This window comes from Anolis sagrei, chromosome 2 (assembly GCF_037176765.1).
Source record: "Anolis sagrei isolate rAnoSag1 chromosome 2, rAnoSag1.mat, whole genome shotgun sequence".
Taxonomy (NCBI): Eukaryota; Metazoa; Chordata; class Lepidosauria; order Squamata; family Dactyloidae; genus Anolis; species Anolis sagrei.
The window spans coordinates 185,978,994-186,001,206 of NC_090022.1; the positions used below are offsets into that span (position 1 = coordinate 185,978,994).

Sequence of the window (22,213 nt, forward strand, 5' to 3'; positions counted from 1 at the left end):
CCTGTTAGGTGCCGAGAATACAAAATAGGGGGAAAGACACACATTAGACATTTGATCGTGTGCTAATCTCCCTTTCATTGATCCATGTACGGATGCCAAAGAGTCTGTTCTAGACAACATTGTATGCCACTAATACAGTGGTTTTCAACCTTCCTAATATTGCAACCCTGTAATACAGTTTTTCATGTTGTGGTGACTCCCAACCATAAAATTATATTAGTTGCTACTTCATAACTGTAATTTTGCTACTCTTATGATCGTAAATATCTGATATGCAGGATGTATTTTCATTGTTACTTCTCTTTCTCCCTGGGATTCAGCCATGGAGGGGCCACTCCACCCCTCTCTAAGCTATACCCTCCCCTTACCCCCCCCCCCCTTTCTCACCTCTACCTATTCCTCCTCTTTCTTCTCTCTTGGCTCCAAAGCAAACCTCACTCCCATCTCTTCTTCCTAAAATGGAAGAGGGAGCAGGGCTGAATGATGTCACCACCTCCCTCCGCATAAGAAGAGGCCTCTGGGAAGTGAAGAGGGTGGGAAAAATTAGCAGTGTTTTCCGATGGTCTTAGGCGACCCCTGTGAAAGGGTCGTTCAGTCCCCAAAGTGTTCGCGACCCACAGGTTGAGAACCGCTGCAATAATACCACATTTAGAAATTAGGCTCAATATATTAATATATTTTTATTACATCCAGAAGCAGAAGTCTGGCTGTGATCCTATAATAGAACGTTTTAAGAGACAAAACTTACTTGTGGTAGATTAAGCTATGAGAAAGAAGGTTGCATTAGCCATTCACAGCCCAACAAAGAAGCCTGTCCCTGGGATTTTTGGGGGCAGTGTTTCAGAAAATTGCATTGGATAGACTGTACCAGCTCTAGTTCCTTAGATGTGGTTATTATGGTTTTCTATGAGCTAGCAGGTGGTGACTGTTGGATGTTTTGTGTCTCAAAAACTAGAGCTGATAGGGGAAAACTGGTGCCATTTTTTGGAATCCGAATGTCAGATATACCCAGAAACAGGACTAACTTTTGAGGCACCAAAATGTGTGTTGGACCATGTTCACTTACAAAAATTCCTTGTGGACAATATCACCAACTGGTTTGTCTATTTGAACTATGCCTTTTTGTTTGGAAAAGAGAGCACCCAGCAACTGTGATTGGGACATAGTTTCCTTCCTAGTTGCCTGGAGATGATTCTTGTTCATTCCTTGTGGCCAGGAGGGTGGTTTTTTTACTATCTGGGCATTGGCCTTCCTAGCAACGAGAGAGAAGGGGAAGCGGCCACCTTTCCCTCTCCTCTTTGTCTGTCTCTCCCTCCCACTCCGCTCTTCTTCTCTTGCAGGATCCGTGAGGCATTGCGCAGCATCCTGAATATGGCTCGCCATGGCAACCATTACCTCCAGGTCAACGAGCCTTGGAAACACATCAAGGGCAGCGAGGCAGACAAGTAAGGCCTGGCTGCTGAAATAAGGCTATTCTTCTTGTAGAATTCCTTGCCATCATAGAGAACTTAACTGCTTTGGGTGAATTCTGAACTTTGAGGGAGTTGAGAAAGTTTCTGGGTTCCTTAGTTTGTTTATCTTTTGCTTCTCAGAGTAAAGCCAGCTAGCCATGCTTTACTCTGGGAGGTTTATTCCTACCCACGGTTTTATTTATTAATTATTATTTATTTAAAACATTTCTATTCCGCCCTTTTCACCCCAAAGAGGACTCAGGGTGGAGCACAGCATATACTCAGCAACCATTCAATGCCGGGACACAGATTCACATACACATACATAAACATTAAAAAACATTTATCAAAATATTAAAATACACCATTTAAAACTGTCCTAGTCATCCGCATCAAATCTAATTGGCCTGATCATCTTTCCTATTGCCACTTCATTGCCCTGTCCCGAACGCTTGGTCCCACAGCCAAGTTTTCAACCATCCTTCTAAAGGACAGGAGTGAGGGGGCCGACCTGATCTCACCAGGAAGGGAGTTCCATAGCCGGGGAGCAATCACCAAGAAGGCCCTGTCTCTCATCCCCACCAATCGCGCCTGTGACAATGGCGGGATGGAAAGCAGGGCCTCCCCTGCTTTCTTCTTCTTTTTTTCCTGGACTGATAAAAGTTTCTCCTCTTCCTAGGAAGCGGGCAGGCACTGTGATCGGGGTGGCAGTCAATATTGCCTCCCTGCTGTCTGTCGTCTTGCAGCCCTACATGCCTAACGTGAGTGCGACTATCCAACAACAGTTGTGCATTCCTGCCCACTGCAACGTTGTGAGCAATGATTTTGTCTGCACTTTGCCCGCTGGACATCAGATTGGCACGGTAGGTTCTGCCAGGTGGAGGCTTTTCAGCTTGTCATGGAACCATGACACAATTTTAATTAAGGTCTCACAAATGGGAGGAGGAGGAGGTACGCCTGGGGTGGGCAGAATTTCTTTGTGACCTATGACCGTCAATCAGACCTATACAGTGAGCTGCACTGGAGTCCTTTGAAATGATGCCTAGTGGCTTCTTCGATTGGTGAAACAGCCTGTCCTTAAATAGTATTCGGTAAAAAAAAGAACATGTGAATTTTAATATGATTTTTAATTTTACACCAGGTAACCCCCCTGTTCCAGAAACTGGAAGCAGAACAGATTGAAAACCTGCGGAAGCGCTTTGGTGGTGGCCAGGTAGGGAGGTGGCAGAGCTGATGGATATAGGACTTTCTCAGGAAAGGCCTCATGTGGTATTATGAAATTAACATACAACATATTCTTTACTGTGTACCAAAGCATTTCCTCTCACTCTCCCCTGAAACTCAGGGAAGATTACTAACTAGGAAGAAGTGAATGCATCAGCTCATGGGGAGAAAGTGGGATTGCCAAGTGCTCAAGAATGGCTTGGAGCATTGCCTTACTGATGCTGTAAAACCCCTACTCTGCACCTTTATTTATTATTTATTTATGACATTTATATCCTGCCCTCTCTCACCCTGAAAGGAACTCAGAGCGGCTTACAAGTTATATGTACATACAATATATTATATTATTAGCATAGCACAATATTAGTATTATATATTACTATATTGTACTATACCACTATACTGCAATATTATTAGTAATATTACATGTAATATAGAATATATAGTTATATTGTATTATTAGTATTATATTGTATTACTATATTTAGTACTAGCCGTCCCCTGCCACGTGTTGCTGTGGCCCACATGTGGGTTCTGTGTGGGAGGTTTGGCCCAATTCTATCATTGGTGGGGTTCAGAATGCTCTGTGATTGTAGGTGAACTATAAATCCCAGCAAGTACAACTCCCAAATGTCAAGATTCTATTTTCCCCAAACTCCACCAGTGTTCACATTTGGGCATATTGAGTATTCGTGTAGAGTTTGGTCCAGATCCATCAGTGTTTGAATGCACAGTGATCTCTGGATGTAGGTGAACTACAACTCTAAAACCAAAGGACACTGCCCACCAAACCCTTCCAGTATTTTCTGTTGGTCATGGGAGAACTGTGTGCCAAGTTTGGTTCAATTCCATCATTGGTAGGGTTCAGAATGCTCTTTGATTGCAGGTGAACTATAAATCCCAGCAACTACAACTCCCAAATGACAAAATCAATTTCTTTGAATGAAGGACATACATTCGGTTGTTATGTGTCTTGTGTCCAAATTTGGTGTCAATTCGTCCAGTGGTGTTTGAGTTCTGTTAATTCCACAAATGAACATTACATTTTTATTTATATAGATTTTATAATTACATTAATAATTAATATAATTATTATATTGTATTATTATTAGTATTATATTGTATTTATACCTGATCCCTAGTGATAACCGTGAGAGAGACAGAGAAAGGGCACTCTTGCAGATAGGCCAGCGAGGAAAGCATGTCATGTGCCAACATCCTATCCAAGCTGTACACTTGGCCATTGCTCTTTCTCTGTGTGAACACAAAAAATCCCAAACTTTTTACTAGAGTAAATTAAAATAGAAATGGCCAAATGTCTCCTGGGTACCCAATGCAACTCACCTACTCTGGCACACTTCCATCCAAACAGCATCTGCAGGTAGGATCCAGGTGCTTCACCAATTCCTGGCCTCATTGGATTATTCCATCACTTGGAAAGGGCACAGACCTAATCTTTACCTCAAAAAAAGCTGCCCATGGCATCATTGCTTGGAGCAACTTATCTTCAGTTGGGACTCTCAGGAGAACTACTTGCACAAAACCCAATGTATCACTTCCTCTGTGATAGACAACTTTTAAAAAGAGAATAAAAGTAAACTGTTTAGGGGAGGTGCATTTTATGGCCTCCTCTTTGTCAGATAAACTATTTTAGGTTTCTGGAGTTGAGGGAAAAATATTCTAATATTAAAGGGTTTTTTTCCCTGCTCCTTCCCATAATACATATCAACCTATGGTCTAGCTCCCAACTTAGTTATATAATAATAATAATAATAATAATAATAATAATAATAATAATAATAATAATTTGTACCACATTCCATCTCTTGAAGGACTCGGGGTGGCTCACAACATGAATAAATACAAAGGATACATAAGAAATAAGATAAATAATTAATAACTAGTATCCTTTGTGGACACACTTGTTATTTTTAATTATATGCCTCGCCAGTGCTGATGTACACTATATGTCTGACTGGAAGAGGACAGATTCTATGGCCCAAGCATTAGGAAGCTTTCCTTGCTGCCTTCCCCCTTTCTGCTCTTGGTGGTGGTAGAGTCTATCTGTAGTATTCTAGATTGCTTGCAAAGTTCTTTCCTCTGCTGCAGCACCTAATTGCTTGCCTTTCTCCTGCCTCCTTCTATTCTTTGTGGTTCTTGTCCTGTGCCCTTCTGCCCTCTTCCAGCTTGAAGACTTGCCACTGAAGCCCAAGGTAAAACTTCCTGCTTGCCATGGGAACTCTTGGGGCATGGGGTGGACTGTGGGTTTAACACTTCACTGAAACGTATTTTCCGCTGTTTAAACTAACCTAGCTCCTTCCTTTGAAGCAGACCTATCAAGTTGTCCATAATTGTCTCTTTGCTATGTGTTGCATCTGACATGTGCAAGACGTAAAGGAGTGGTACATGCACTGGTGCTGTAGGAATATAGATGCTTTTATAGCTCGGTCATTGAAGATGTTTCATTCACACAGTACTATCTTCTGAGTCAGATTGGACCAGAGTTGGAATTGTAAATCCATCCAGATGTTGTTTGGGTGCAACTGCCAGCACCCTAGGCAATGCTGTGGAAGAACTCCAGTACATCTAGCAGGCCATCCAATCCCCACCCTTGTTTTCCACTCTTCCTAATGGAGGGCAAGAGTATTGTAAATATAGGGGAAATCAGTATATTTTCTTGCCAACCATTTCTGCCTTTCCATCTGATAATGGAAACCCACTGCAACAGAAAGGAGCCCCCCGGTGGTGCAATGGGGTAAACCCTTGTGCCGGTAGCACTGCAGAATGACAGGTTGGCAGTTCGAATCCAGGAGGTGGGATGAGCTCCTGTCTGTCAGCTCCAGCTTCCTGTGCAGGGACATGAGAACCCTCCCATAGGATGGTAACACATCTGGGCATCCCCTGGCAACGTCCTTGCAGACGCAATTTTTCCCACACCAGAAGCAACTTGCAGTTTCTCAAGTCAGCCCTGACATGAAAAAATGCAACAAAATATGCCCTTCCCCAGTTTCTCTAATTTAGAATTAAACTGCATGAGACTTCTGCTCTGCTTTCATTAAAATTGCATTTATTCTTGCATCCTGTCCCACTACAGACTTAGATTCCTGATATTATGAACCCTGCAATATGGGGCAGTGAAGCTGGGAGAAATAAATGGAAGTCTGTCAGTTCTGGTGTGGTGAACAAAGTTTCTTGTGCTAATTTAGTTTAATTTTTTTCTCCCTGCAAGCAAAAAGCAGCTGCAAATGGTGACTCAACACTGGGATCAAAAGAACTTCAGGACGAAGTAGCCAAACAGGTACGGCTAAAGTGTATTAAACTATGTGTTGTCAAAGGCTTTCATGGCCGGAATCACTGGGTTGCTGTGAGTTTTGCAGGCTGTATGGCCATGTTCCAGAAGCATTCTCTCCTGATGTTTTACCTACATCTATAGCAGGCATTCTCAGAGGTTGAGGTTTGTTAGAAACTAGGCAAATGAGGTTTATATATTTGTGAAATGTCCAGGTTTTCTCACCCTGGACAAACCTCACAACCTCTGAGAATGCCTGCCATAGATGTGGGTGAAACATTAGGAAGGAATGCTTCTGGAACATGGTAATACAGCCTGAAAAATTCACAGCAACCTACTGTATTAAACTAGTTGACCTGACTGCATCTGAGGATTAATTGCTCACCTCTCTCCCAAAGAAATCTGTTGTAGCCTTTTAAGATATCGAACAAAGCTCTTCACTGAAGCTTCAAAAAAATTTTAAGCTTTGAAGCTCTTTGCTCTGCTTAATGTGCCTGGCCCTCTAAACCGTGGCCCTCCAACAGCTGAAGCCCACAGTTTGATGATACCTACTCTAAATAGAGCTGCACTAGAATTCCCACCATCACTGATCATTGTCCAGACAGAGGCTGATGAGAGAGGGAGTCTTAGAATCATAGAGTTGGAAGAGACCTCGTGGACCATTCAGTCCAATCCTCTGCGAAGAAGCAATAAAATAGCATTCAAAGCACCCCCGACAGATGGCCATCCAGCCTCTGTTTAGAAACATCCAAAAAAGGAGCCTCCACCACACCCTGGGGCACAGAGTTCCATTGCTGAACAGCTCTGTTAGGAAGTTCTTCCTCATGTTCAGGTGGAATCTCCTTTCCTGTAGTTTGAAGCCATTGTTCCGTGTCCTAGTCTCCAGGACTGCAGAAAACAAGCCTCCTCCCTATGACTTCCTCTCACATATTTATACATGACCCTCATCATCTCTCTCTCAGCCTTCTCTTCTGAGGGCTAAACATGCCCTGCTCTTTAAGACGCTCCTCATAGGGCTTGTTCTCCAGACCCTTGATCATTTTAGTCGCTCTCCTCTGGACACATTCCAGCTTGTCAACACTTCCCTTCAGTTGTGGTTCCTAGAATATGCATGGTGTGGTCTGACCAGGGCAGAATAGTGGGTTAGCATGACTTCCCTGGATCTAGACACTAGAATCCTATTTATGCAGGTCAAAATCCCATTGGCTTTTTTAGCTGCCGCATGACATTGTTGGCTCATTGTAGTCGACAAGTCCTGAAAGATATACAGGGCAAATGATGGTTCAGACTGTAGATGTCTAAACTGTGGGCGAGCAGTTGCCTAAAAGCACTGTCTTGGATAATGTCCTCAAGGGTGACACATTTTAGTTTTTGGTTTTCATCTCATTAAATTTAAAATTGAATTGTCTGGTGTTAATTGTCCTTTGCACCATTCCTGGGGGCAGGAATGGTACATAGGGCAATTAACACCAGACAATTCTGTTAAGCTTTTAAATTGGTGATTCTGAGTAATTACTCTTAGTAACGTCAAAGTGCAAAGATGCAGTCACACAGAAAGCAGTAATGTGACAAAGCTCCACCCCCAGAAGGTGACGGCAAAAGCTCATATTGCTGCTGCTTCCCGAATGTCTGGCTCTGTGGTGGGGACTGAGATGACTAGCAAGTGCACTGCCCATACCATAGCACACAATTGTAGTCACCCACACCTGCCTCTCTTAGTTTGCAATTTTGAAAACCCAAAGCTAGGCAACTAGGAAGCAGCAGACTCTATGCCTCAAAGCAAGGCAAAGGGTTTCCATTCTCTTTGGGCTGGGATTGAGAAAGATGGGACAGATGCAAAAACATAACCTCCTAGTGGAAGATTGGGGCCTGCTGTCAAATGCTAGCAGCACACACAGCACTTTACTTGAAATTTGGGGTGGCTGCTAGGGTTTCAGATAAAAAGGTTGGGGGCCTTTGCTGTGTGAACATGTGGGGAAAAGTACATCCAACACTGTTTCTTCACAAATGTTGCCTACTTCTAACTTGCCGGCTTCCTTTGTACAAATTTGCTATATAGTAACAGCCAGTTCTCTCTGCAGGATAATTACGTGCAGCAGCTGAAAGCCCAGAAGGCTGAGAAGCAGCAGATAGATGCAGCAGTTTCAAAGCTGGGGGAACTCCAGAAACAGCTCAGCTTGGCTGGGGGCAAGGAGAAAAAGAAAAAGTGACAGCTTCTCTACCATAGAGACTTAGGCCTGTCTTGATTTGTGGCAATGCTTGTCCTGTCCTGCAGAGATTGGGAAAGTTCACAGTCTCCTATTTTGCTCTACTCTACTGTTTTGATGTAATCCAATTTAATCAGATTTATTTTCTAATTATGAATAATACAGATATTTAACAGTTACATTAAATGGTGTAAAATTTATTTTCTTACATATACAGATATAAAGCATAATAGTGTTTATCTATTGACATACATACAACTTTTACAAGAGGAAGGGGACAAATTCAAAACAGTTCAGCTGACCTGAGCAATCAAGGAAAGTTTGTTGGCTCGCGAAACACCCTCATGATCTCTGTAGTTCATAGTTCGGCAAGGCAAGCTCACTTTGCCACATCCAAAGTCAGATGTCCCACAAGCTGCCTAACATGCAGTGGTAACAGATGCACTTGTTGCATAAGCAGGTGTCCCTTCCCCTTTCTTTCAGCATATCATTTCAAATCATTGATGCTGTGGTTGAAAAGAATGAAGTCATACTCTGTTTAGTCCACTGTGAGTTGTCATCAATTCAAGACTGATGAGGTGTGCTCCAGCGCCATTAACTCTTTAGACTCACCATGCGCTGGATGAGGGCTGCTCTCGTCGCTTCCACTTCAGCGCTCAAGCGCTCTATTTCTTCCCGGAGGCGCTCATTCTGGGCCATTAGCTCAGCCACTCTGTGCTCGTTCTGCTGCTCCCGCTCTCTGCCACGCTGCCTCTTGCCTCCCTGGGGCTGTCTGCTCCGTTTCCTCTTCCGACCGGTTGACACCTCTTCCTCATCTGTCCCAGTCTGGGGAGGAGAGCTGTGGCTAGAGTCTGACTCGGGGGCTGCTGCAGGTTCATCGCTCAGCAGCTCCAGAAGCTCTGTGGAGAGATGAGGACTCAGCTCACAGGCCTCTGTTGCTGGGCTCCCACTGGGCTCCAGGGGCCCCAAAGCTTCCAAGTCCCACAGCAGAGATGTACCATCAAGACTGAACTCCTCCTGCGAGGAAATGAAACAGCAGCAAGGTATGGTTAAGGCAGACTACATGCTCTCTCCCCTCATCTTCCAGAGACAGTGTTTAGAATTAGATTGTGTGTTCAAACTGGGGCTGAACAATTTCAATTGGGATAGCTAGTCTCCTCCCCACTGATACATTTAAAAGGTGAATAGGAGTTCCAGGTCTGAAAACAGCTTAGGACAACCGCACTCTCCTAACCACTCATTTAAAACAATGTGCGATGCTTGAGTTCGCTGGAGCAAACTTGGGCAAGTTGTTTCCTGGCAGCATGTCTTACTTCTATAGCAGTGTTTCCCTACCTTTTTTTGATCAGGGACCACCCTCAAACATTAGTATCAAAAGGGTTACAAATCAGTTTTTGGTCAACCTTCAATTCGGTTTGGTTATTTGGGGTGCTGATTCAGAAAGTTGCATTGGATAGACCACATCAGCTCTAGTTTCTGATTCAGAACATATGCCATCCCGTAGTCGCCATCTGCTCAACCACAGAAAACCATATTTAATAAGCTTCAGCACTATAAGGGTTTTGCGAGACCAGTCACTCTTGTTGCAGTGTAGTAATAGTGAGGCCACGGACCATATTGGGAACCACTGCTATAGGTAGACAAGATGCAGTGGTGGGAAAGGCCCTTTATCTTCACTTGTACTAGTGACACAAGAAAGGATTCGCTGGTATTAAGTACTGTACTCTACTTCTCCTAGAGTGATCCCCCAAAACCTGATGGAAACCATTCAGCTGTGCTCTCATTGCTGAAATAATATACCTCCTTCTCATACTTTATAGCACCCTCCAGAGTATGGTGGAAGCAAATTATGATTGTGGCAATAGCATCACAATAATGCAATCAGCACTTCATATTCTCATCTTACATTGGGAGAAGCGCAATTCTGCTAATGATGAGAGTATAGTTGAATAATGCTTCTGTCAGGGTTTGAAGGACTGAGTTAGGAGATGTTACGTAATTAATTATAAATGAAATAGGATCCCAGCCATTACATCTTAAGACAGGATTATGTTGTTGTTATTATTATTATTTGTTAATATTCCACCCTATCTCCCTGGGGGAATTCAGGGCAGATTTAAACAGACAAAAAGGTAAGCATCCAATAACCCAAAATAACCCTGCATATGAAAACTACTTAGAACCTAACATCTATACATTAAATAAAATATTCTACTTCTGCTCAGACATGCATAGGATTGTGTTGCTAGGAATAGATATGAACACATATAAATGTAGACATCTTCAACATTTTTAATCAAGGTTCTACATATTTTAAGATAGCGAGAAGTAAGGACTGAATCTGTCAAAAGCTGAAGAACCCAAACATTAGCATTTAAAAAGGTGTATATATCAGGGAGCCCCAAATGCTTTGCGTTTAAATGAGGTAGATTTATATCTGAATAAACTATAACACGTGAGACACATTTCCACTGTTCTCAGCTGGGAGGGGAGCCTGGCTGCTGTACATTCCGCACTCCAGCTTGGGCCTCAAAACGATTCCCAATGTCACCTCACTACCTCTGAGTATGCTTGCCATAGATGCAGGCGAAACGTCAGGAGAAAATGCCTCTAGACCATGGCCATATAGCCCAAAAAAACCTACAACAACCCATTCCCAATGTCTTTTGAGGTGCCAAAGGGATATTTTGACTGTTTTAAAAGTGCGAGCTATCGTCCAAAGTAGGCTGGGCAGGCAGAAGTGAGCCATAGGCACCCATCTTCTAGGGCACTGTAAACTAAATGACCTGAAAAATCAGGGCAGAACCAACTGATGTCTGTTGCTGACTCACCCATTCCTCTCCCCCCACCACTGGGGGGTCTGTCCTGCTGCTCACATCCAAGGAGAGCACCTCCTGCAAGTCTTCATACCAGGACTCCAGGTCCCAGGTGGGCACAGGGTTACCCACAGGGAAGGGCAGTGACTCTGCCATCATTGTTTAGATGATGCCAGGCTGTACCTAGAAGGAAGGAAAGAAGAAAGGGATGGTAGTGGTCGATGAACTATAACACATGAGACACATTTCCATTGCTCTCAGCTGGGAGGGGAGCCTAGTACGAGCCTGACTTCCCACTAAGATAACCCAATGGCAAAACAAGCAAACCCTCCCACCTTGTTATCAAAAGAAATATTAGACCTGCAGGTCTGTTCTCTGTGCAACCCTGAAAAAGTTGAAGAGGTGTAAACAGATTTCATGTCTGGAATTCCCATTTTTCCAGAGAGTTGTTCTTTATTTACTGTCCTGATTCTAGAGGGGTTTTTTAAATACTGGTAGCCAGATTTTGTTCATTTTCATGGTTTCCTCCTTTCTGTTGAACTTGTCCACATGCCTGTGGATTACAATGGCTCCTCTATGTAGTCTGACATAGTGGTTGTTAGAGTGGTCCAGCATTTCTATGTTCTCAAATGATATGCTGTATCAGCTTGGTTCATCAAACGCTCTGCTATGGCTGAATCAGCAGGAATCAGCCATGCCTTGAAGCTGCAAGGCTTTGCAATGCCAATCAAGTTGATTAATTGCAACATTCATACTTACTTCCAACAGACAAGAGTTCTTTCTCCCACCCTGTACTGTCAACTATACACCTCCCTTGCCTAGTTTCCAACAGACCTCACAAACTCTGAGGATGCCTGCCAGAGATGGGGGCAAAACGTCCTGAGAGAATGCTTCTGGAACATGGCCATACAACCCGGAAACCTCACAGCAACCCAGTGATTCTGGCTATGACAACACTCAAAACCTTATTTGTTTTCAGTTTAACCCAAGAACCTCACAATGTGATCTGATCACTGAGGTCAAAAGTCCTTTTCTGATTCGCGCTAAAACTAAGCTGATGGTCTTTGCTTTAAAAAGCCTAGGCTACCTAAGCTGACAGTGATATAAATCCTCACCTGATTGTGTAATCTGAGGCAACACCTAATCCCAAAGAGAAGTCCAGTGAACAGCAGGGTATAAAATGCCAAGCATTTAAAGGATAGGTATAGACCTATCCTCACAATCCAGCCAGTAGACACATGTAGACACAGTGGTCATCGGTACACTGGGGGCCGTGCCAAAAGATCTCAGCCGGCATTTAGAAACAATAAACATCGACAAAATCACGATCTGTCAACTGCAAAAGGCCACCTTACTTGGATCTGCATGCATCATTCGAAGATACATCACACAGTCCTAGACGCTTGGGAAGTGTTTTTGACTTGTGATTTTGTGATACAAAATCCAGCATATAGATCTTGTTTGGTGTGACATACCGTGCTTTTGTGTCAATAATAATAATAATAATAATAATAATGAACTTTATTTAATACCCCGCCACCATCTCCCCAATGGGGACTCGGGGCAGCTTACATGAGGCCAAGCCCAATAGCATATTACAATAAAATAAAACCAAAACACAATAACAACACAGTAAAATACATACAACATATGAGTACAAAAAACGATAAAGCAAAATCATACACAATAAAATAAAATAACAATGAGCGGGCCGCATGTGCAAGATAAAAAACTAAGATATTAAAAATACTAAAATCAGGATGAGACAGGGACGGAGCAGATTGTTTGTGAGGGAAAAACTTATAAAAGAACGGGGTCATAAATATAGACCTTCATACAGGTGGGGAAATATACTCTGGGGACAAATAGTATCACACAGCTTTTCTGAACTGAATCTGGTCTGAAAAAATAGCAAGTGTTCCACAAAGCCGACAATTGAGGGCTCTTTTCCAATTGCAGGCCTTTCCTGATGTCACATGGCTTGTTACATAAGGTGACATGCAGGGGAATTCCAGGCTCTGGTTACTCCTGGTAAAAGTTAACAGTTCTGAGCCCTTTGCACTGGAAATTCTTCCTGCCAGAAATAAGTAGTGAGTCATCAGTCATGAGACAGCCTGGGAGTGCCAGCCAAGCATTCCTGCAACCTCAGGCATGGAGTACTTCCTTTCTCATGCCTCAAAAAGAGAGCTCATCACCACTCACTTTCATCACATACTGGTTTAGGGACCAGGGATGGCTCCAAGATCCAAGCTCTCTAGAATGGAGGCATCCACATTATGATGGGCAGTGAAAGTGACACAGGCTGTGAGTGACACAGCCAGGTTGCAAAACTTAAACTGAGTCAGATTATACAGGCCTACCTGTGCTTGTCAAAGTGGACTGTTTCAGTTCCTTTCCCCTAGGATATCTTATGGAAAGGCTCTGCCCAAGGCCAGCACCCTCATGTATTGGGATGCAACTCCCATCATCCCCAACCAGAATGTCAGTCTTTCAAGCTGCGTTGGTTCTCTCAATGAGAACCACTATGAGTTCAAAGATTGACTGTGGCTCCCAAGCTTCCTTTAGGCTGCAGAACTATGGAAGCATGGTGCGCTCTGTTTCTGATGGGCAACAGCCTGGCCACCAATCCACATAAACAGATGATTTGATTGAATTCATGCCCCTGAGGAGGACTGATTCAAGACATTTTGATGCCTAAATCAAAGGCTAAGTTACTACTCATATCACTCCCTCCCATTCTATTCGTAGAATGTCACCTAAACCAGCAAGTGAATCTTACCTCAAAACTAGTAATGGAACCGTGTCCCACACACTCCCAAGGAGGACAAGCAAGTGGGGTACAAAAAGCTCTTTCCTCTGACAGAGAGGAACAGATAGCGAATAATAATAATAAATAATAAATCTTTATTTATACCCCCCCCCCCCACCATCTCCCCAAGGGACTCTGAGTGGCTTACATGAGCCCAAGCCCGACAATACATGAAAAACAACAAGTAATAATAAAATAACAAGCAATAAACAAAAAAACCCCAATACAATTAATATAACTCCTAAGTAGACAATAACACACAAGAAAGGGCAAGGGTTTGACCTTGTTCTCCCAGAATGTGCTACCTGAGGTAGATGGGTCATTTGGGCCTTAATATCACGACCTACCCTGTTCATAAAAAAACCCATGTTTGGGGTACCTCAGCATAAAAATGAAGCCCACAATATTTGCTGTGTACCTTAGAAACACTGCAAACTTTTCTTATTATTTAAACTAAATCCTCATAGCCGTGTTCCAGAAGCATTCTCTCCTGACGTTTCACCCACATCGATGGCAGGCATCCTCAGAGGTTATGAGGTCTGTTGGAAACTAGGCAAGTGTGAATGTTGCAATTGGTAAATAAAGAGCTACACTCAAAAAACAGGGGAATTCCAGACAACAATCAATCAGGGCCAGCAAACACCTTCCAACAAAGGATCCCCAGGCAGCAACCAGCCAGGTTTTAAAGCTGCAAGGGCATTAAATGCTAATCAAGGAAGCCATTCGCACCATGTACATTGCCTCACACAGATAAGAGTTCTTTCTCTCACCCTGGATATTCAACAGAGATATAAATTTCACTTGCTTAGTTTCCAACAGACCTCACAACCTCTGAGGATGACCGCCATAGATGTGGGCGAAATGTCAGGAGAGAATGCTATTGGAACATGGTCATAGAGCCAGAAAAACTCACAGCAGCCTAGTGATTCCGGCCATGAAGGCCTTTAACACCACATTAAATCTTCATGCTGGCTCACAAATTCCACATTTAAATTATCTGTATGTTTACCTTTGGTTTGGATGTTTTGCCTTGTATTTTAATCTGTCCTGGTAAAAAAATAACCCCATTTTTTAAATCAGGATAGAAATGAATAAAACAAAATGAAATCTGATGCCAGCCATTCCAATAAAAATCTGCTTATGGATTGCCTCCAGATGTTCAGGGCCACATCTTACAGCAGTTATACAAAACCAAACAACTAACATTTTCACACATCTATACATTTCCTTCTCTATCCTTTCACATATTAACTGCCTTCAATTTCATTCTTGAGAGAAAAAAAAGATTATAAATGCAAGAAATGGATGACAGAAAAGGGTAACGTATCGGCTCAGTAATAGTTGCAAGACAACATTTTGTGTAGCACATGAAATGGCAGGCAATACAGTTTATCCTCTATGTTTATCAAAATGCCCTGCCAAATTCAACAGGTTTTACTCCAGTGGTTCTCAACCTTCCTAATGCCGTGACCCCTTAGTACAGGTCCTCATGTTGTGGTGACCCCCAACCATAACGTTACTTTCATTGCTACTTCATAACTGTCCTTTTGCTCCTGTTATGAATCGTAATGTAAATATCTGATATGCAAGATGTATTTTCATTCACTGGACCAAATTTAGCACCCGATACGCCCAAAATTTGAATACTGGTGGGGTTGGGGGTGATTGATTTTGTCATTTGGTAATGCTGGAGTCACTGGGATTTATAGTTCACCTTAAATCAAAGAGCCTTCTGAACACCACCAATGATGGAATTGAATCAAACATGGCACACAGAATTCCCATGACCAAGATAAAATACTGGGAAGGTCTAGTGGACATTGACCTTGAGTTTTTGGAGTTGTAGTTCACCTACATCCAGAGATCACTGTGGACTCAAGCAATGATGGATTGGGATCAACTTGGCACAAATACTCAATATGTCCAAATGTGAACACTGATAGAGTTTGGAGAAAATAGACCTTGCCATTTGGGAGTTGTAGTTGTTGGGATTTATAGTTCACCCACAATGAAATAGCATGCTGAACCCCACCAACGATAGAATTGGACCAAACGTTCCACACAGAACCCCCATGACCAACAGAAAATACTATGTTTTCTGATGGTGTTTGGTGACCCCTCTGACACCCCCTCGCGACCCCCACAGGGGTCCTGGCTCCCAGGTTGAGAAACACTGCTTTACTCGAAAGTATGCATGATTTCGCAGCTCTTAACATCACAAGACCAACATTTCTTTCAGTAGCCCAAATGACATGTTTTCGGGTTCCTACCTGTTTTCAAGTGTGATGGTGTATTAGCATGCGATTCTTCATTCGAAGCTGCGAGGGGGAAAGGAGACATGATTATTACTGACAGCACTGTATGTTTTTTTTTTGTCTTCTTTATCATATTCATCCTGAAATACAGTTTAGAACAATTACTACGGATGACCCAAGCATTCAGTGAATGCTTCAAAAGGGGACATTTTCCAAATTCACCTCAGAAGGTAGAAAGATATGTCAAGTGTTAAGAAGTGACCATCAGTCCTCCGCATTTGCTGTGCTTAGGGGGAATGCGACCCCTGAAAATGAAAAACTCCAAATAAAAAATGGCTGTTATTTAATCCAAGAGAGCACCTCTCCAAGTTCTTCAGCGCAACTCTATGTTCAACTTCTGCTTGAAACTGCACACAAAAATGCCCTGCAGGACCCTAGAGACTTCTAAAGAAATGTTCTCTGTAGAAGAGTTATGATCAGAGGATGTTGACCACTGAGTCACAAGACCTAGGGCCCTTCCAGACCAGCCCTGTATCCCAGGTTTTCTGCTTTAAACTGGATTATATGAGTCCACCGTGCCAGATAATCTGAGATAAACAGAAAACCTGGGATATAGGGTCTGTCTGGAAGGGCCCCTAGAGATTCCAAGGGAGAACATTTTAATCAAATCCATGAATGGCCAAATCTACAAAAGTCAAAGCTATAAATGTGCACTGATGACTTTATTTCTTTCTTGAAATACACCAGAGCAGTTAAGTCTTGGCTAAAGACTTGTTTGAACCTGAGATTCAACCAAAACTTCTAAAGAACTTACATAAAAGCTGATACATAAGGACTGCTCAAAGGAACACTATTGAAAAACCTGCTGGTGATCTCACTTTCTTTAAAGAAATGTGAGGTCACCAGCCTTCTTTTCTGTTCCAAATTTCCAAATCAATAGCTCCCACCACCAGCTATGCTGGGTGATGACATAGAGGAGTATGGGCCCTTTCAAGTTCCCTAATAATGCTATTAATTCCACTTTCGCTGCCATGAAAACCTGGGATTTACTGCCTAGGGAGGGGCCCTTTAAGGAAAAAGTTATAGTGATTCTTCAAACTACAAATCCTATGTTTCTGTGGAGATAAAGAAGAATCACAGCACCAGCATTGTGTAATTTGAAAGGGCCCTTGGAACCCAAGAATCCCATTAGGAGAACATAAGCTGAGGTTGAGGGGGGGGGGTGAGGGGAAACTGCTCTCCTTCCTAGCCTCACGCTTCTCCCTGGGAGATCCCTGGACACCCCACATCAAATAGCAATGTTGCGACACCAGAACGAACCCCATAGGAATGCAGCAGGGGATGCACCATAAGTTTTCATCAGCCCCGAGTGATGCAACAAACCAGAAGAATTAGGGAGCCAAGAAATGTTATGTAGCCTGTTTCCCCAAGGAGGGAATTGAGCAGGTATGCCAAGTCCTCACCGACACTGACCATTTAATGCAGTTCCAAACCAGTATAGATGACCAGTTTGAGACCCAGGTGGTGATGACACAATCACCAAGCATCATGGCTTTCTTTTGTGCTCTTTGTTGGAAGTTTTTTGTATGGACACTAGCTCCAAACTGCATAGATGGGCCCCCAAATCATCCAAGATCCTCCCCAAGGACCTTTGCAATCCTTCCAGGAAAATGTGACAGGACTGCTCACATAGCTTAGCAAATGGAGCATCACAGGTTAAGCAAGACATTTATTTCTACCCGGCAAGACAGATATGTGAGGATTTGGTTTCTAGCATTACTTGCACCAAGAATCAGCAGAACATATTTTTTGGGAAAAGATGTGTACCATCAGAGCCAGCTACTTTAGCACAATAGAAGGTGTAAATAAAGCAGTCAGACACCGTTGTATAATGGCAACAGAATCATGGGAGCTTCAATTTTCCAAGGTCTTTCAACTTCTTTGTTAAAGAGTACTGGTGTCCCCTACTCCCAGGATTTCATAACCTTGAACTATGGCAGTTATAGTGGTGTTAAGATGCATTAATTCTACAGAACAGGTGCACCTAGATCTCTTAGCAGGGTCTTCTTCTCTGCAAAGCTGAGCAGGAAACACCGAGTCTTTACAAACCACAGAACCAAGCTGTGCCCTATCTATTCCCTCTTGAAGCAACTAAAGGACCCACAGTTTCATGTGGGTCCTCAGAATATATTCATCTACTGCCATTTGATACCTCTTTAATTGCCATGGCTCAGTGTTATGGAAAGATAAGAGCTGTAGTTTTACAAGGACTTTAACCTTCTCTGCCAAATAGCCTCAGTTCCTCGGCAAACTACAACTGCCTTGATTCCATAACAGTTAAAAGTAGTGTTGAGCTGTATTACTATCCAACTTATAATTGTACATTTTATCAGCATTGGTGTTTTAATCTTTGCTCTATGATTTTTAGCACTTTTTTTTACAATTGTTTCATCAATGTATCTTGTGCCCTGCATCAATCCGTGAAGAGAGCCGGGTAACAAACAACATTTAATTATATATAATAATTAAATATATTAATTTTATTATGTATAATATGTATATTATTTATTATACAATAAATATATTATTAATAATAATGTTATTTGTTATATATAACACATTATAACATTAAATAACAGAGGTGGATAACATTTAGTATTATTAATTATAATAATATAATATATTTATCTTATATATAATGTACTTAGAATATATTATTAATAATGGTATTTGTAATTTATTATAATGTATAACACTGTATCTATATAAATAAAAATGTAATGTGGGATTTTGTTGTTCATTTGTTCAGTCGTTTCCGACTCTTTGTGACCTCATGGACCAGCCCACCCCCAGCTCCTTCAAGGTCAATCCAGTCACTTCAAGGATGTCATCCATCCATCTTGCCCTTGGTTGGCCCCTCTTCCTTTTTCCTTCCATTTTCCCCAGCATAATTGTCTGTGGGATTAACCTAACTCAAAAGCCACTGGGCGAATTGACACCAAATTTGAACACAATACAAGTATCAGGCCAACAAGTGACCATCACTCATAAAAACATTGAAAAACACAGCGGAAGAGACTTAAAAAGCCAAAAATAAAAAATAAATTACAACGCATGCGCAAAACCACATATATACAAACAGACTGGGCCACAGCAACGCGTGGCAGGGGATGGCTAGTAATATATATAATATAATATCAGGATTCAAATGGCTGGCAGGCCTGGAGGGCCTTTGGGTGCATTCACAGTGTAGATTTATTATTAATATATCACAATATTATTAATAGTGATTTATGTACTTATTATTTATATGTCATATTTATTATTATTATTTATTTAGGAGCCCCTGGTGCCACAGTGGGTTAAAGTGCTGAGCTTGTTGACCGAAAGGTCACAGGCTCGAATCCTGGGAGCTGTGTGAGCTTCTGCTGTCAGCCCCAGCTTCTGCCAACCTAGCAGTTCGAAAACATGCAAATGTGAGATCAATAGGTATTGCTCCATCGGGAAAGTAACGGTGTTCCATGCAGTTATGCCGGCCACATGACCTTGGAGGTGTCTATGGACAATGCCGGCTCCTTGGCTTAGAAATGGAGATGAGCACTACATCCCAGAGTCGGACGCGACCGGACTGCATGTCAGGGGAAAACCTTTACCAACCTATATGTCATCATTTATATTATTTATATGTTATGATTTATATTAATATATATTAAAGTATTTATATTATTTGGTTTATATATCAATAATGATGATGATATATTAGTAGTAATGCTACAGTGTGAATGCACCCAAAAGCCTTCCCTCAGTTTGAATCCTGATTACCGCCTTTATTTACGAATTTCTCTCAGGCCCCTTCCACACAGCTGAATAAAATCCCACATTATGCTCTGAACTGGAATATATGGCAATGTGGACTCAGATAACCCAGTTCAAAGAAGATATTGTGGGATTTTCCGCCTTGATATTCTGGGATAGAGGGCTGTGTGGAAGGGCCCTCAGTTTTAGCATGGGGAATCCTTTATTTCTCTCAGGCCCCTTCCACACAGCTGAATAAAATCCCATATTATGCTCTGAACTGTGTGGACTCAGGCAGGAAGACACAATTCAATCTCTCCTGACAGATGGCCATCCAGCCCCTGCTTAAAGACCTTCAGAGAAGGAGACAGACAGATAAATAAATAGAATCCTAGAGTTGCAGTGTGGACTCAGATGACCCAGTTCAAAGCAGGTATTCTGTGATATTATGCTGTGTGGAAGGGCTCTTAGAGGAGAAGAAATAAAAGGCCTAAAAAAGCCCTTCCCACCCTTTAGCTGAAGGAGTTCATGAAGGCCAGGGCCCCCAGGACTTTTCCCTTCATCGCTCCGCACCTTCCTGCGAATCTCCTTCTCGCCTGTGATGCCGCCTCTCTTCTGCTGCTGGCTCTGGCTCATTCTCCCTTCGATGCTCATTCTCTCCTTCCGTGCGCTTCTGCCGGCGTCCAAATGCCAACTGCCTCCTCTCGCTCCGGGGGCCGGGTAGACGTTCGAGCGCGCGCCGCATGACGCAACTCTTGCGCCACGCCGGACCAATCACCGTCGCCGCTTCTTTTCATCCAATGGCCGTCGTCGCCGTCGCCTTCTGGCCCCGCCTCCGCCTGGACTCTTTTTTTTTTTCTTCCTCCCAGCGGGAGTGAGGTGGAAGCTGCCGCGTCGCTCCCGGAAGTGACTTCTCCTCAAGCTCCTCCCTTTTTCTCCCCGCCCTTTCAGGGTCACGAGTCTGGAAGGGGGTGAGTCATGCGAGGAGGGTGATGCAACGGCCTGGCAACCCGAGGCCCGGGCCCTGACCTTGGCCACCCGCCACACTCGCTTGAACGGACCTTCGTGGCTTCTCCTACCTCCCCCACCCCACTGTTTCCGCGGTTTGGAGGCCCAGTTAGCGCGACTGAAGGGGGACTAGGCCTAGCTACGTTAGGAGAGGCCTTCCTTCGGAGAGGCTTTATGACGTCACGCCCCGCCCCACCTTGTGCGTTAAAGGGCCAGGCCTCCCTGGGGAAAGTGTGGCTGCGTTGGGGAGGGGGAGCAGCACTCCTGCCTCCTCAGATCCTGCATATCCAACAACCCATGGAGATGGCTTGTAGTGGTGTGCCTCCATGAAGTTATTGCAGTTTGACACCCTTTATTAGAGGTTTTTCAGGGGCAGACTGTATGTGGTTAATGCTGGAGCCACATCTTATCTATCTATATATAAATTCTCTGTGCATAATGAGTACCTTAAAAACAAAAGAACCAATGAACGAAATCACACCAAAGGAGTGACCATCACTCAAAAATTATGATTTTGTCATTTGGGAGTTGTAATTGCTGGGATTTATAGTTAACCTACAATCAAAGAGCATTCAGAACCCCACCAGCGATGGAATTGAACCAAACTTGGCACACAGGACTCCCATGACCAACAGAAAATATTGAAAGGGTTTGGTGGGCATTGACCTTGAATTTGGGAGTTATAGTTCACCTACATCCAGAGAGCACTGTGGACTCAAACGATGATGGATCTGAACCAACATGGCACAAGCACTCTATATACCCAAATATGAACACAGATGGAGTTTGGGGGAAATAGTTGTAGTCACTGGGATTCACAGTTCACCTACAATCAAAGAGCATTCTGAACCCTACAAATGACAGAATCGAGGCAAACTTCCCACACAGAACCCCATGACCAACAGAAAATACTTAAGGCTATCCAATCCAACTCCCTTCATCAGGGCAAGAAAACATAATCAAAGTCCTCCTTACAAAGAGCCATCCAGCCATAGATATAGATAGATAGATAGATAGATAGATAGATAGATAGATAGATAGATATGATTCACACACAGAGAGATCTAGTATCATAGATTTGAAAGGGACCCTTAAAGAAGGACAATGATATGTTGCATGTTCCTGGGTGGGCAAACCAGACACTGTCCACATCAACACTGACAAAGAAACAGCAAGAAATACTGTACCCACAAGCATAAAAAAATTACAAATATTGTAAACCAGCACTTTCTCATTATTTTCCAGATCAACAGACTGGGCCACAGCAACGCGTGACAGGGGACAGCTAGTTGCTTTATAATCCAGTTTCTGGGCCCTTCTGCACAGCCCTATATCCCAGAATATTAAGGCAGAAAATAA

At 43.0% G+C, this 22,213-nt stretch overlaps 2 protein-coding genes across 4 annotated transcripts in view; one reads left to right on the forward strand and one right to left on the reverse strand.

Moving 5' to 3' along the window:
- MARS1 (methionyl-tRNA synthetase 1) overlaps window positions 1-8,357 on the forward strand; it is a 35,904-nt gene extending 27,547 nt beyond the window's left edge. Inside the window, exons 17-22 of one of the 2 annotated variants that reach the window (XM_060762983.2) lie at window positions 1,341-1,445; window positions 2,131-2,314; window positions 2,593-2,664; window positions 4,862-4,888; window positions 5,905-5,973; window positions 8,046-8,357. In XM_060762983.2, the coding sequence (XP_060618966.2) occupies window positions 1,341-1,445; window positions 2,131-2,314; window positions 2,593-2,664; window positions 4,862-4,888; window positions 5,905-5,973; window positions 8,046-8,174 (586 nt within the window). In that variant the 3' untranslated portion in view covers window positions 8,175-8,357. The remainder of the gene's footprint in view (window positions 1-1,340; window positions 1,446-2,130; window positions 2,315-2,592; window positions 2,665-4,861; window positions 4,889-5,904; window positions 5,974-8,045) is intronic. The other variant, XM_060762984.2, reaches the window with a different exon arrangement.
- Window positions 8,353-20,869, reverse strand: DDIT3 (DNA damage inducible transcript 3). 2 transcript variants are annotated; one of them, XM_067464244.1, is made up of 4 exons: window positions 20,356-20,869; window positions 16,067-16,114; window positions 11,003-11,170; window positions 8,353-9,188 (listed from the first exon to the last, which is right to left on the reverse strand). In XM_067464244.1, exons 3-4 carry the CDS (start codon window positions 11,144-11,146, stop codon window positions 8,766-8,768), a joined length of 567 nt encoding a protein of 188 aa, XP_067320345.1. In that variant the 5' UTR covers window positions 11,147-11,170; window positions 16,067-16,114; window positions 20,356-20,869; the 3' UTR covers window positions 8,353-8,765. The 2 variants fall into 2 exon arrangements, with proteins under 2 accessions (XP_067320345.1, XP_060618969.2); XM_060762986.2 differs by having other exon boundaries at window positions 20,420-20,868.
- Between the last annotated feature and the right edge of the window lie 1,344 nt (window positions 20,870-22,213).